This window comes from Plutella xylostella, chromosome 21, assembly GCF_932276165.1.
Source record: "Plutella xylostella chromosome 21, ilPluXylo3.1, whole genome shotgun sequence".
Taxonomy (NCBI): domain Eukaryota; kingdom Metazoa; phylum Arthropoda; class Insecta; order Lepidoptera; family Plutellidae; genus Plutella; species Plutella xylostella.
Window position 1 is genome coordinate 10,841,095 of NC_064001.1, and position 14,009 is coordinate 10,855,103.

General features: G+C 39.3%; 1 protein-coding gene across 1 annotated transcript; it reads right to left on the reverse strand.

The window, feature by feature from the left end:
- Positions 1-10,754: 10,754 nt before the first annotated feature.
- LOC125490228 lies at positions 10,755-13,802 on the reverse strand. The gene has a single exon (XM_048628778.1). It carries the CDS (start codon positions 13,751-13,753, stop codon positions 11,012-11,014), a length of 2,742 nt encoding a protein of 913 aa, XP_048484735.1. The 5' UTR covers positions 13,754-13,802; the 3' UTR covers positions 10,755-11,011.
- Between the last annotated feature and the right edge of the window lie 207 nt (positions 13,803-14,009).

A 14,009-nucleotide genomic window follows, 5' to 3' on the forward strand; every position in this document is an offset into this window, starting at 1 on the left:
ACTGGAACTAGTTTTATACACAACAACTTCAGACATTTCAGTGACATTCTGTCCAATAAGCAGATCCGTGCTCAAATATTGGTCCGGGACCACATAGGCTTCTATGCGGGCCTCGATAAAATCAAGATTCATGTAAACCGATACTCTTCCAAGAGGTCGCATTGTTCCGTCAGCAAAACCTTTAATAAGTGGTAAATTGTCGTCTTGTATTTGTAAGTTTAGTTCTTTAACTATGCTATGTTTTATTAAAGTACATTGACTTCCAAAATCTACAAATCCAGTTTTTGATTTTCCGTTAACTTTTATTTCTTTATTGTAAATATATTCACTATCACGCTTAGCAGTAATAAGTAGAACTTTTGTAGACTGACTAGAAACTTTGTCTGTACTAACCGTCTTATTGATGTCCGTATTAAGTTCACGCTTGCAGTGATCGGCAACATGCCCGATGCGATTACACTTAGTGCACTTCTGTGGCTCTTTGCGGCACCTAGGAGCAGTGTGACCTGGTTCCGAACAATTGTAACAAATTCGAGTGGCGTTATTAATGTTATTATTCTTCGACATGTCATTATTTCTTGTAACAGCGGGTATTTTGGATGGTGCCGGCGTCCTTTTGACCTCCTTCTGGTACTTCATCGTAATATTACGCAAGTATCTTAGCAGCTTGTTAGGACTTTTGAAGTTTGCTCCCTGAGCATTAAGCTTGATGTTTGTGTCAAAAATTCCGTGTATTATGCAGTCAACCGCGTCTTTTCCCTTGATATTGCAGCGACTGACTAACTTTGCCTTGTCGTAGAAGTATTCTTCTAACGTTTCCTCTCTACGACTGCGTCGCGCCAGCATCTCTGATAGTTTGTCTGCGTAGTTACAGTTATCTGGAAAGGTTTGTAGCAGTTTGCGTTGCCATTCTTTCCATTTTAAATTGACTGAAGGCAAGCTTTCGTACCATGTACGGGCTAAACCGGCAAGCTTCGGTAACGCATGGAAAACTGTTTGTTTATCACTCCATTTATAGATTTCCGCGGTCTCGTTAACTTTTCTGAGCCAAGCTTTTGTGGACTGCATCTTCTGGCTTGGATCAAAAGTACTTATAACATCATGAGCGCCTACGTAAGTATTGCGACCATGTTTACCTAGAGCATCTATAAGTTTATCCATTACTGTATGATCTTTATCTCGGTTCGAGCCAGAACGTGGACTTCTCTTACGATTTCGCTTAGTTTTTGTGTGTTTGGTACTAGAGCGAGAACTATGAGTGCCATCGCTTGAAGTTGAACTGCTGGCAGTCGACGAAGAAGTCGAGTCTCTCTCGGAGCAACGCGTAGAGCAGCTAGTCGAAGTAGATGTCCTCCGTGTTCGCACTCGCGTCCTTCGAGATCGCCTTCTGTGTCCGGAACGGGAGCGGCTTCTACCTACACGTCTAGTCCCGCGATGGTGTTCAGTCCGTGAACGATGACGTCAGTGTTTTCGTGTCCCTTTACGATCTCGTGATATGTTAGATCTAGATCTTGATCGTCTCCCCGGACCTATAGACTGACTATGATGACGCTTCTGACGCCTCTTCCTGAGAGGTGAGGTTGAGCTTGAGCCCGCTCTCTTCCTCTTCGTGGTTTGATTTACTATCTCAGGGGTACTTGCATCACGATCATCAGACATTTTGTTTTACTAAATGAGTATATTAAACAGGTACGCGAAATATTATAAGTTTAGTTGGATAAGGTTAAGGAAGAGAAGGAGTAGAAAATATAAATTAATTAAAGTAACAGTGATTAAATAATCATACGTGTATTAAAATTATCACAGCCAACCAATAAATAATATAAGTAAAATCAAATAACACTTTTGTTCGTGAAGGTACTCGTCCGCTTGGACCAACATAATAAATAAAGATAATATGATCCGCATCCAAACTATTGTATAGCTAATTAAATAATGTTAAGTCCGTGTGATGGAATGACCGGTCCTAAAACCGTTCGAAGAATACGTATATAGGTAAGTATTTAGGTAGGTGTGTAAATACTACCACTTGGTCTCGAGCTCACTACCCTTGTGTTCGAAAACAACTCCATATTCGTTTCACCAACTCATCAAAACAACACAGCCATATAACCTACCTTATCATTCTGTACCTAGTACTTGTCCGTTTAATTTTAATTTGCCTTAAAATTGGCATTAACATCGTAATGTCTTTTATCAAGTTATTGTAGGTACGTACAAATGGTTCAAAATCAAATCACTTATTATTATTTACTTACTTCATGAGAACGCAAGTGCGGTAGGTAATTATTACTACCATAGTTCACTTTGTGTTCAAGCATTCGATAAGAAGTCAACAAATCGGGCTTGATATCATTCTCGGTGAATAAGTTGTGGAATGTACCAACCAACATTGGTAGCTATTTACCTACAAGCGATGTACCCGTCTATGTAAAGTGGGTAGTTGTACTGTACTTACTACGGTAAATATAAAGGATTTTGTTGTAGTAAATACTGCTACTTGTAATTTAGTACCATAGATCACACGTCCAGGTATTCGCCGGGTTGATAAAGCATTGATTGTAAGAATATGATCATAATAATATAGGTAAATAACGGTAGAAAATTTTCAATAACATGTTTAAAATCACTCACCGGTGGGCAGATTCTATCCGAAACTTCTGAAATATTAACTTTATACGAATAATAAACACTCTTCACACTGATTACGTTTTATTTCTTCAAAACACATACAATTTTTGTAAGTATCACCTTGTCGTGCCGACACAGTACCACGAATGGCCGCCAATTCAAAATTAGTGTTGCTACACCTAACTTTTACAATTGCCGATATTAAAATGATTCAGATAACATTAAATAAATAATAATTTATAAAATACTAATAAAGTAATAAAACAGCATAAAATATCCTCCTGAAATTAAGATAAATAACAAATTATTATTGATATTGCTAACATATTTTTGAAAGTAAAATATTATCGATATCGTCAATTTGACATTAATTACAGCAGTAGGTTATTAACACAGCACAACAGTTACTACATGTAGCGGGAATAAAATAAATAGGTAAAAAGAAGTCTTTACAAGTTGCACGCACACAAAACAAGCTACGTTACCAACCAAGAAATGACTGACCGTTAGAGCCCCACGTTGGGCGCCAGTGTCGCGCTTATAAAAATGGCTAGCTAAGAGGAGAGTAGAAATGAGAAGCCAGGGTTCAGCTTGACACAAATTTATTTAAAGGTCAACGTGGGTTAGGCCTACACTACACGATCAGTCAGTTTTCAGTTGGTACGGATAGGGACTCCCCTGAGTCGAAGAGTATCGGCGTGGAATCCCGATAACGCGACCGGCGTGGAAGTCCTCTTCTCCAGTGCCCAGGTAGGTAGGCAGGCAGGTCACGGGGCCGTTGCGTGCGCGTGGCGTGTAGCTCGGCTGCGCGGCGTGGTCGGCAACACGAAGGTAGGGGGTTGCCGAACCAGCACGTAGAGGGCGAGCCGTAGAAGTAGGTAGTTACGTGCAGTAGGTAAACCGTACCGTGGAGCCGGTAAGCCGTACCGTGGACGTAAGCGTGCACCTTGGAGTAGTAGCGTGGACCTTGGACCCTGGAAAAGATGGAAATCCAACGCATCAGTACACCGTTATCGTCTAGGTTCCACATACCGTCATCAAAACCTACAGCAGAGTACCTAATCTAGCTTGATTGAGGCGGCAGTGGAAACCAGAACGGAATACCTAACATGAATTTAAGAAATACTAGAAATTATTACAAAAGGCCGAAAGCGGTAGACTAGCTGCAGCATAATTTGAAATAAAACTACGTTAATGCATTTAGGCAAGCTAGTGTAATTAAAATAAAAGAAATATAAAAGCTGATGATGATGGAATGTCTAAAATAGTGTAAATGATAATGAGTAATTGCATATCCGCCATCTTGGCTGTTATAAGTGCGCAGTTAGTAAGTAGTTACGTTAGCTATTTGCTAACTCGTAAGCGGCGTAAGCAGCGAATAAAATAAAATGGAAGCTAAGTTAGACACATTCAAATTAACAGTTTAAAACACAATAAGTAAACGTTTAAAGCACAAATAGGTTCCTAAAATGAGATAAGCAAGTCTGATCACACTTACCCAATATTGGGGAAGACACACACACGATACCACTGGTAATGTCTAGGTCATTCGACACTTTAGAGCGGGCTAGGCACCTAGAGGACTGCCGTGAGGTAGGGTCACGCGCAGTCGATACCGTAGCCCGTGGCCGAATGATCGAGAGCCAGTGGTCACCGAGTGGGGCTGCCGCGATAGGTGGGGACAAGAACAAAAGACCGCTTCGCTGTCTAGGGATGAGAACGCGTCGATAATTTGAAGAATTATCGACGCGAAGATTAAGTTATCGATGAAGTCGATACTTAAAAAGGGAATTTACAAATTAATTATGAAGTTAATTATTATGATGTAAGTTATTTATTTGGAAGAAATAAATAACGTTACATAGTTCAGGAACGGATAGATAAATGAATCCGCACTCATTGGCGATCAGTCGGCGCTATCGCCGGCCGCTTATCTCTAGTTCTGCTTTATACCCGGCCCGGTGACTCGGCTGTATACCACCCGGGCAAGACCCGGACCAGACCCGGACACACCCGGGACACTTGTTTATAGCTCGAGGGGACAACACTCGTATCTCCATAGGCCTGACTTACTAGTTCTACAGTTACAAATCGAATAACAATAACGTTTAATAATCTACAGTTTCGTGTCTGCATGTTTTTCTTGGAAAGACTAACACGTGTATGTGTGTTCACAAACTAATTCGTTTTCGTGTTACGAGGTGTGTTACAATTTATACTACGGAGTAATAAGTTTTTGAGATTCCGAAATCGACCTGTCGTGGGCACTGTCCCCAACCAATACCAATGGGTAATTAATGCAAAACCAAGTTTTCATCTAAATATTAGCAATTTATAATATCTAAATACTCAGATAAAGCCTCACTTATGTCTAAACTTTAGATTTCTACACTTATTGGCGGCTGAGCCTTTGAAACTATTTACTTTTGTTTGCAATGAAAGTTCTATTTCTGAATCCATTGAATAATAATATCAAATTCTTAATAATTTCTATACTTTTGAAACAAATGGTATATTAATTGTCAAATTAGAATCAGACTAGCTTTTCCCGCGAGATTTCGTTCCCGTTCATTCCAGGATAAAAAGTTACCTATTGTGTTAATCTTTGGTGTCAATACGTACTATTATATAGGTACATGACAAATTTCACAAAAATTTATGCAGCTGTTTTCCCGTGAAAGGTTAACAGATATACTTACATGAAGTAACACAAAAGTAGCAACAGACTGTTTATGGAGCTCTCGCGCTTCGCACCTCACTCCGATACCACCGCACAAAGCCAATAGTTTTTCAAAGTACATTAAACAGAAAATATTAAGGAAGTAAAGGATAAATTCGAGTAATAAAACACGGAAACTCACCTGGATTTATGTAGCGAGTTCCCGCCGCCGCCGCCGCCGCCACTGCCGCCCGCCCCGCGCCTCGCCGCCCGCCCCGCGCCGCCGCGGCCGCCGCGAAACCACTTTAAATTTCGCAGGTACGGACTACTCGCGGCAACTCGCGCTTATCTCGCCCCCGCACTATAAACGCTAAATATATCTAACACCTAAGTCTAGTATTAGCCTTGTTTACGACACTGCGCCGTATCCTGCAAACCTCTTTCAGCTTTCTGAAACAATTTAGACCGTAAAACGAGAGCCCTAATGATCAAATTGCACCTCAACTCGCCGACTTTAATTCTTCCGCAACCCGCTAATGGATTCAAAATACATTAGTTTAATGCTTGTTCTAAGTTCATTGACTCGGATATAATTTATGAATATAGTGATACCATTAATCAAGGAGAACTTTTATAGCGATCATTTATTCGCAGCTTATAATGTCGGAGCAGGAATTTATTTGTATTTTTTACTGCACTCCGTTTCATTTAAATAAATGGAAATACGTACAAAGGATGTATTTACTGATGTAATTACCCGTAATTACTATTTACCGTGTTGGTATATTACACTGTCATCATCATTACCGGGACTGGCTCGTGTGTCTAGGCATGAAAAAAAATAAGTCATAATAAGTGAATGACCATTTTGCATTACATGGTCAGAAACACTAACCAATGCTCCAATCATTGAATCTAAAATTGGTCCTTGTAAATGATAAGTATAAATTATTATTATGCTTGGTCAACAAATGGTCACTTCAGTTAGACGTTACTTGATGATGGACTAATTATTATTACCTACATCTAATTTAATTTAAAAGCCAGTTCATGTTCAGCTCGGTTCATATTAGGTACAAACTATATGTATCAGCAATACATATATTCCTTTAATAACTACATATATACCTTTAATTTGTTGTTAATATGATATTTGGTAGGGTGAACAGGGTCGCAAAGAGAACTATCCCGATAGTCCCGTGGAGATAATAAAATATAATTTTCAAACCACGCAAAGGAAGCAGGTAGTGCCTAGTAAAATTTGATAACATTAGTCAAAGCGGCGCTTAGTAGAGAATGTTGCGTGATTGTGCGTATACTAGTTGTCGCCGCGCGGCGCGGAACCAGTCAGTCAGGGAAATCCCTCGCGCACTCGCGGTAATGTCGAAATATTGGCTTAATTAAATTCTAGATTAGATCGATGTTGCGTAGCGAACCACCAACTACTCATTAACCAGACATTTTGAACGTATTCACTCGCGCAATTAATGCAACCGACAAACAAAAGATCCAGCGTAGTTGGCTAATTAATTTGGAAGAACGTTATTTAAATCATTGATGATATTAATTAAATTATTAATAAAGTGAAATTATTTTTTATTATCCGATTTACTTACATATTGTGGCTATGTACCTAGTACCTATAGATATGTTTTTGTATACAGAATTTCAAGAGCGATCTTAGCAGCCTGGCCGCAGCTGCAGCGTCAAGTCGCGGCAGTGGGGCTAACTCAGATCGCAAAGACTAATTAATAAAAAACCAGTATGAAACCACGGCCGATGGCCACACCCGGCGACCAGCAAGACCGAGGCAACGCACAATCGACAATCACCGTTTTGTGGAAGTGGAGAAATGAGCCTGCTTGTGCGACCTGGCTGCTACTGAGATAGGAGGTATTGGTATTGCATAATATATTAAAGTTGTCTAATTTACTAATAGAATTAATATAACATTATGTTTTCACTATAACAAGACACAGCATACAGTAGGTTGATTTTTGAGTCCACTGCCCCAAACACGCAGAGATCGCTATTGTTGGCAGATGCTAGGCTGTAATGTGAACACCTTTGAAAGCTGAAAATGTCCAGGCAGACTTTGCTGTTGCCCCATAGTAATAAATCGTAACACATTACGTGAGAAAAAAACTATTTCGGTGTAATAAAGGACATTTTCAAATAATAGTGGGTCGGAAATGTGTTGCGAGGAAATAGTACGAGGGAGTTATTGCCGCGCGACACGGGACACGCTGCGACCACACCGGGAACTTCGGAGGTTATAAGTTTGGCTCGTGTTTGTGTGTCTGTTTACGTAAATTATTGGAAGAACCGCCAGTGTGTATCGGGTAAGTTATCGCCTCCTCTTATGTGTACAGAAAATACTATTATAAGATAAATAAAGTGATAGTATCCCTAAACTCACCCCATCGTTCCTATGTAGGTATATACCTACATAAAATAACTATACCTGCCGTTTTGTTACATAGTTTATATCCACACATTATTGTTTAGGCACAATTAATATCATTTTCCGCGTGCATTTTCGACCCGCACTTAGTGTTAATTAATAATTCGGAAATTCTTGTTTCACAGGTATTTCCGTCGCCGTTAAAACCGTTTTTCTTTTGTTTCTTTTCTTCCGTTTTTTTTCCCGCTCCGCGACGTGGCAAAGACTGTTAATCCCATATTTTTTTTAATACAAACAATTAGGTTTATTTTTAAAAACATCCCCTATAATTATTAACAGTACTTATTTTTACTTGACATATAAATTTCCAAACAGATTCGTTCTTTTAATCTGAATGTTATATGCTCCTGTAAAGGCGCGGTAAAGGGTCCTTAATATTCGTATTTCATTCGGAGCCGAGGCTGCTTCATGCGAGCTCTTATATTTGAAATTGTGCGTTCATATTCATACTGCCCGCTGAGGGGAGGGTAATTGGTGATTTAGAACTGGCTCATCTCTTTATTTACATAATTGACTGTGCGTTAGATTTTTTTATATTGTGGCTGTGATATTACCGCGTACGCGAATTTAAACATAAGCACAAGTTTTTTAATGATTCTTTATAGTTACTGTAGCGGTGTAGCGAATCTCAAGGTGTAAGTGCGTAAGTGTAAGTACGGCCACCACAATAATGTGTCTTACAGTAGTGTAAAGAATGAGAATAATTTCTGAAATATATCAAGATTTATAGACACGTTACTAAAGTCTGGTTAACCACGTGGCTCTTGTTACTTACTCCTTCCTTCTGCTCTTCAATGTAAATCGTTGTTCACCTGAACGTCGATAGAGCTGTCATTAGCATGCAAATATATGTTGGTACTTTCCTATAGTGTGTATTGTGGGAAAAACGTGTCGGTGTCACAGTATCGCGGGCGGTGGCGGTCAATTTGCGTTGCAGATGCGACTCACCTCGTTACTAGACGAGGTCCACTGAAAGAAAGAAAGAACGCATTTTATCCAGTGCCATTTACCTACCTCCAATACAACATACACAGGTATTTTAAACGGTGACACAAAAACTAAACGAAATCGTACTATAGAGGGTGGTACCCTTTTTACAACAGCCTGTATTATTTTACAGGAAATAAAACCCAAAAACTGATTTACCGCCGCTAATGAAAATATGAAATGAATATATAGCTATTTAAGAAACTGGTAACTACATCTATTGGTCAACACAACAACACTGACCACAAGGTGTAAAAAGTTAGTGTATGTAGTAGAGTTAAATTTGTAGTTGGCTTTCTACATATTAGGTATTATAAATTTTCATGAATTTACCTATGTAACGTACCTACTTATTAAATAAAAAAATAGCTGTTTTAAACAAACTTCAGCTTTTCATTCATTCGTGAATAACCGATACAAAGCGTGATATAAAAGCAAGTAAAGTTTATAATAGATTAATAACTAGTATACCTACATGGAAGTAGATTGTTTTTCTTCTTCTATGCTAGTATAGATAGAACAATTTGAACTTACCTGTATTTACAGGACAGGAGCATTCAAACGCCTTTGGGAAATCCCAAGTACACTTACAACAAGGTATTGATCACAACATTCACAATTCGATATTTATCCAATATTGTCCAGTAAGCAGAAAATAATGCGGAACGATAACTTTCTCGCACAACGCGCCGGTGACCATAGAGTATATTTTTTTTACTAGCGACCATTGACCATGTGACTTCGTATTCGTCCGGTTTCGGCGCCGCTGATTGGTCGAGGAGAGATTCGCGTTTTTCAAACGGACAAAATGCTCAAGCTAAACCAATGTTGGCATGTCTCAGCCACACAGGAAGTTACACTTGTCCAAAATTAATAATGCACATGCAGCTCTTCACACCCGAATCATTAAATCGTAAGAACCTTAAAAAAACACTTGCATTTTGCACCTTGTTCGAAAGAAATAGGAGTCAATATCATGTGTCACATAATCGAAAACAACCAATCTGTCAAAGATTTCTATGCGCATTATCAATTTTGGAGCACTGTACGTTAAGTTTAAAAAAATACGCAATAAAAAATATTAAGACTGTCTTAGTTCTTAACTTTTTGTGCAAGTACCTATCAAAAACATTTCCTTAATTTTAGCATTTTTTTATTGCTAAGTAATTTAAAATATTTCCTTAAAATGTTTTCTGGGACGTAGGTACCTTACCGTAGTTTATTTTCACTATGGTACCTAATGTTATAACATTTATAACTGTACGTAACCTACCGATGGCTATCAGCTGTCAATATTAGCTCAGTCCCGTGGCCGCTCCGCCCCACTACGAGTATACTCTGTCAGTGTATGTGCAGGACTCGTGTGTGTCCAGCGCGGCGGCGGCTATTACTTGTTTGACTACTTCCATGTGGATAACACACACTTTTTGTACGAATATCGAAGTTTTGGTATTTTATAGCTACCAGGCAAACAGTAAAGGGCTTTATTTGTTTAGCAAATAACGTTACTACCGTTTGTAGGCTGCGTACTATGTAAGTGATGGACGTATTAATTTTTTTTCTATCACAGTCTCGACAGAATAACATAGTTTATGGGTTTACGTTAATTTACCTTTTTAATTATTTATTGGCCTGTAAAGTTAAACCTGTAACGAACATCCGCCATGACATCGGCCGGCACACTCGTTGAACGATTCGTATGGATCAGCAGTAATTCCGCTAAAGCGTACCAAACTAATCACAATAAATTTAGCAAAATGCTAGTTCTAGGCTCATTAAATAGAGCTGTAACAAGTTTTAGGTCACTAATCCGCAGCTTAGCGAACCTAACGAGACCTAACGACCCCTAACTAATATTCTATTTTAAATACTCCAGTTACAGAGCGTTTTATTGAAAGTTTTAAGCTGTGAAGGGCACAGACATTTATTCCTAGTTAGGTTATGTATTAATAGTAGGGACTACTCGTTGTACAGAATCTGTTATTAATGAGATTTTAATTATTTACACTGTCTTAGCCTGACATACTGGAGGTCAAATTAAAGTTGATTTTGAGGTTTTACAACGTATTTTAATTGTTATAATCAAAAACGGTACAGCTCGTATCGTGGTGTGAACAGAAGAGAATGTATAAACATCTACCTACAATTATACAATAAAAAGTAGTGCCTAAACGCTAATCAATGCAATGTTTCCTAACTTATATAATGCTATAACTAAACTCTAAGGCGTATGTGCGCCGTAACATATTCCCCCCCGTTGAAAGCACATTTCAACAGCTCTCAAAATCTTCAGCCGTCGGCAGCGGGCAGAGACGTACTAGTGGTCTCCGGACGCATCCTCGGGTTGTAGTGACATCAGCGACTCTCGTGATGCCGTCTGGTCCCGGGAACAAGCGTGCGACTCGTCCAAGGCGCCAGCACAGGGGTGGCACGTGATCCTCTTGAAGCAAGACCATATCTCCGATCTTCAGCTTATCTGTGCTTGTTTTCCATTTGGTCCTTTGCTGCAATTCGCAGATATATTCCTTCTGCCACCTTTGCCAGAAATGCTGTCGAATTTTCTCAATGCGATTGTATCTCTGCAGTGCGTTTTCTTTGCAATTGTCCAGGGTGGGTGTTGGCATTGCAGTCAGTGGGCGTCCAACGAGAAAGTGCCCTGGGGAAAGGGAGAGAAGGTCGTTAGGAGAGGAGGATAAAGGACACAAGGGACGACTGTTAAGAATAGCCTCCACTTGTGCAAACAATGTAGAAATTTCCTCAAAGGTTAAGTGGCTATTTCCTATGACTCTACGAATGTGGTGTTTGGCGGACTTAACGCCGGCTTCCCAAATGCCGCCGAAGTGAGGAGCGTAAGTAGGCGTGAATATAAACTTGATGCCCTCCTGACTGGCAAAGTCAGATAGAGATTCAGCATTTGACTTTAAAAAGGAACCTACCTCCCTCGCGGCGGAAACGAAATTACGGCCATTGTCACAAAATATTTCAGCCGGCTTTGACCTTCGTGCTATGTACCTACGAAGGGTCATGATAAATGCATTTTTTGACAAATCAGATACTGCTTCCAAATGAACGCACTTAAATCTAAGGCATATGAACAAACACAAATAACATTTAATTAAATTGCTGCCCCTACCCTTTCGATTTAGGATGTAAAAGGGACCAGCAAAATCTAAACCTACAGATTTAAAAGGAAAATCTGGTGTTATGCGCTGTGATGGGAGATCTCCCATCTTAGGACAGAATGTTTTGCCACGCAGGCGTCTGCAGCGCACGCAGTTGTTAACCGTACGCCTAGCTAGGTGCCTACCATTTACTGCCCAAACAGTTTCTCGAGCTACAGCTAGCAATGTCTGTGCACCAGCGTGCAAGTTACGCAGATGCTCCTTTAAGAAGAATAGTTTTGTTAAATGGTGCGACGAATGAAGTAGAATCGGATGCTTCTTTTCATATGGATAGTTTGAAGCATCAATACGTCCACCAACTCTTATCACTTTGTTATCTAAAAACGGCGATAACGATAAAATTTTGCACTTTGAACTTAACGCCTTATTTTTAATCAGCAGGTCGTACTCAACTGGAAAGGACTCGCGTTGAGCAATAATGCATAATGACTCGAATGACTCATTAAGTTCATCAACGCTAATAATACCTACGCGTCTAGATTTAGGGTTTTTTAAATTGTAAATAAATCTTATTACCATAGCATGGACTCTCATTAATTTAGTTAAGTTAGAATAATTTTCAATTTTAAATATCTTATCAGCTACCGTAGCAGTATTTATTTTGATTTCAGTTAAGTCCTCATCAATTTTTTGATTTAATATAGGCCATTTTGACTCGTCTTCTAGCAAATATTTAGGACCTGTCCACCATAACTCCGTAGACGGTAACTGTCTAGGGTCTACCCCCCGCGAGATTAAATCAGCTGGGTTAGCAGAGGTGGGTACGTATCTCCAGGCGGAAGCTTGTGTAAGTTCACGAATCTCACGTATCCTATTAGCTACGAAAACCTTAAGTTTTGTTAAATCGCTATTTATCCAACCGATCACGATACTAGCATCACACCAGTGAACTATGCGCGTTGGTTTGTATCTTAATGAATCGATGACAGCTTTAGTTAATTTAGAAGCAAGAAGTGCGGCACATAACTCAAGACGCGGCATTGTTGTCGGTTTAATTGGAGATACCTTTGATTTGGCACAAAGTAACTTAACTGATACTTCACCATTGTCATTTATCGATCGTAAATATATACACGTCCCGTATGCTACCTGTGACGCATCACTGAAGGTGTGCATTTCTATTGATTTTGGTGTGTCACATAGAACGAGTCTCGGAATTTGTAAATTTTCGAGTGACACCAAGTTGTTTGAGAATTTCTCCCATTCATTTTGAACATCCTGTGGAACTTCGTCATCAAAGTCCAATTTTAGTTGCCATAATTTTTGTATTAACATTTTAGGTATTATTATTGTTGGACTCAGTAAACCCATTGGGTCAAATATTCTAAAAGAATTCGACATTATGTATCGTTTTGTTATTTTATTATTTTGCGTACTTTCTTTGGTGGGAAAGTAAAAACAATCAGCTTGAGGAGTCCAACCAAGTCCGAGAGTACTGGTTGACTCACTTATTGTTAGATTGTCCTGTAAGTTTAAGTCAGAATTTTGAAATAATGTTGGCAAATTACTCTTGTATTTTCTGAGATTAAAACATCCTGATGATAACGTTTTTGCAATTTCTTGTTGTATGTACCGTAACTCGTTTTCGTCATCTGAGCCTGTAATTAGGTCGTCTACGTAGAAGTCGTGTTGTATTATTGTTTTGATCAGCTCATCATTGTGCTCCTGCCCTAATTGCTTTAGACATCGCGTACTCAAATAGCTTGAACTTGCAAGGCCGTAAGTTAAAGTATTCAATTGCAACGTTTGAATGGGTTTAGACTCGTCATCCCTCCATAAGATAAGTTGTAACTTTCGGTCCTCTTCAGCAACTTCAACTTGTCGGTACATCTTCTCGATGTCACCGGTAAGTAACTATTTGTATTGACGCGCCCTTATCAAGATGGAGAAAAGAGAATCTTGTACCGTTGGACCCACCATAAGAATGTCATTTAGAGAATAGCCTGATGTACTAGGACACGAGCCATCGAACACAACACGCAGTGCTGAAGACTCTGTACCCGTATCATGAAAATTCGAACTAACGAATAGAATCGAATGCGAGTGCGACTATTGTCAACTTGACAGCACTTTCGAACACTTTTTA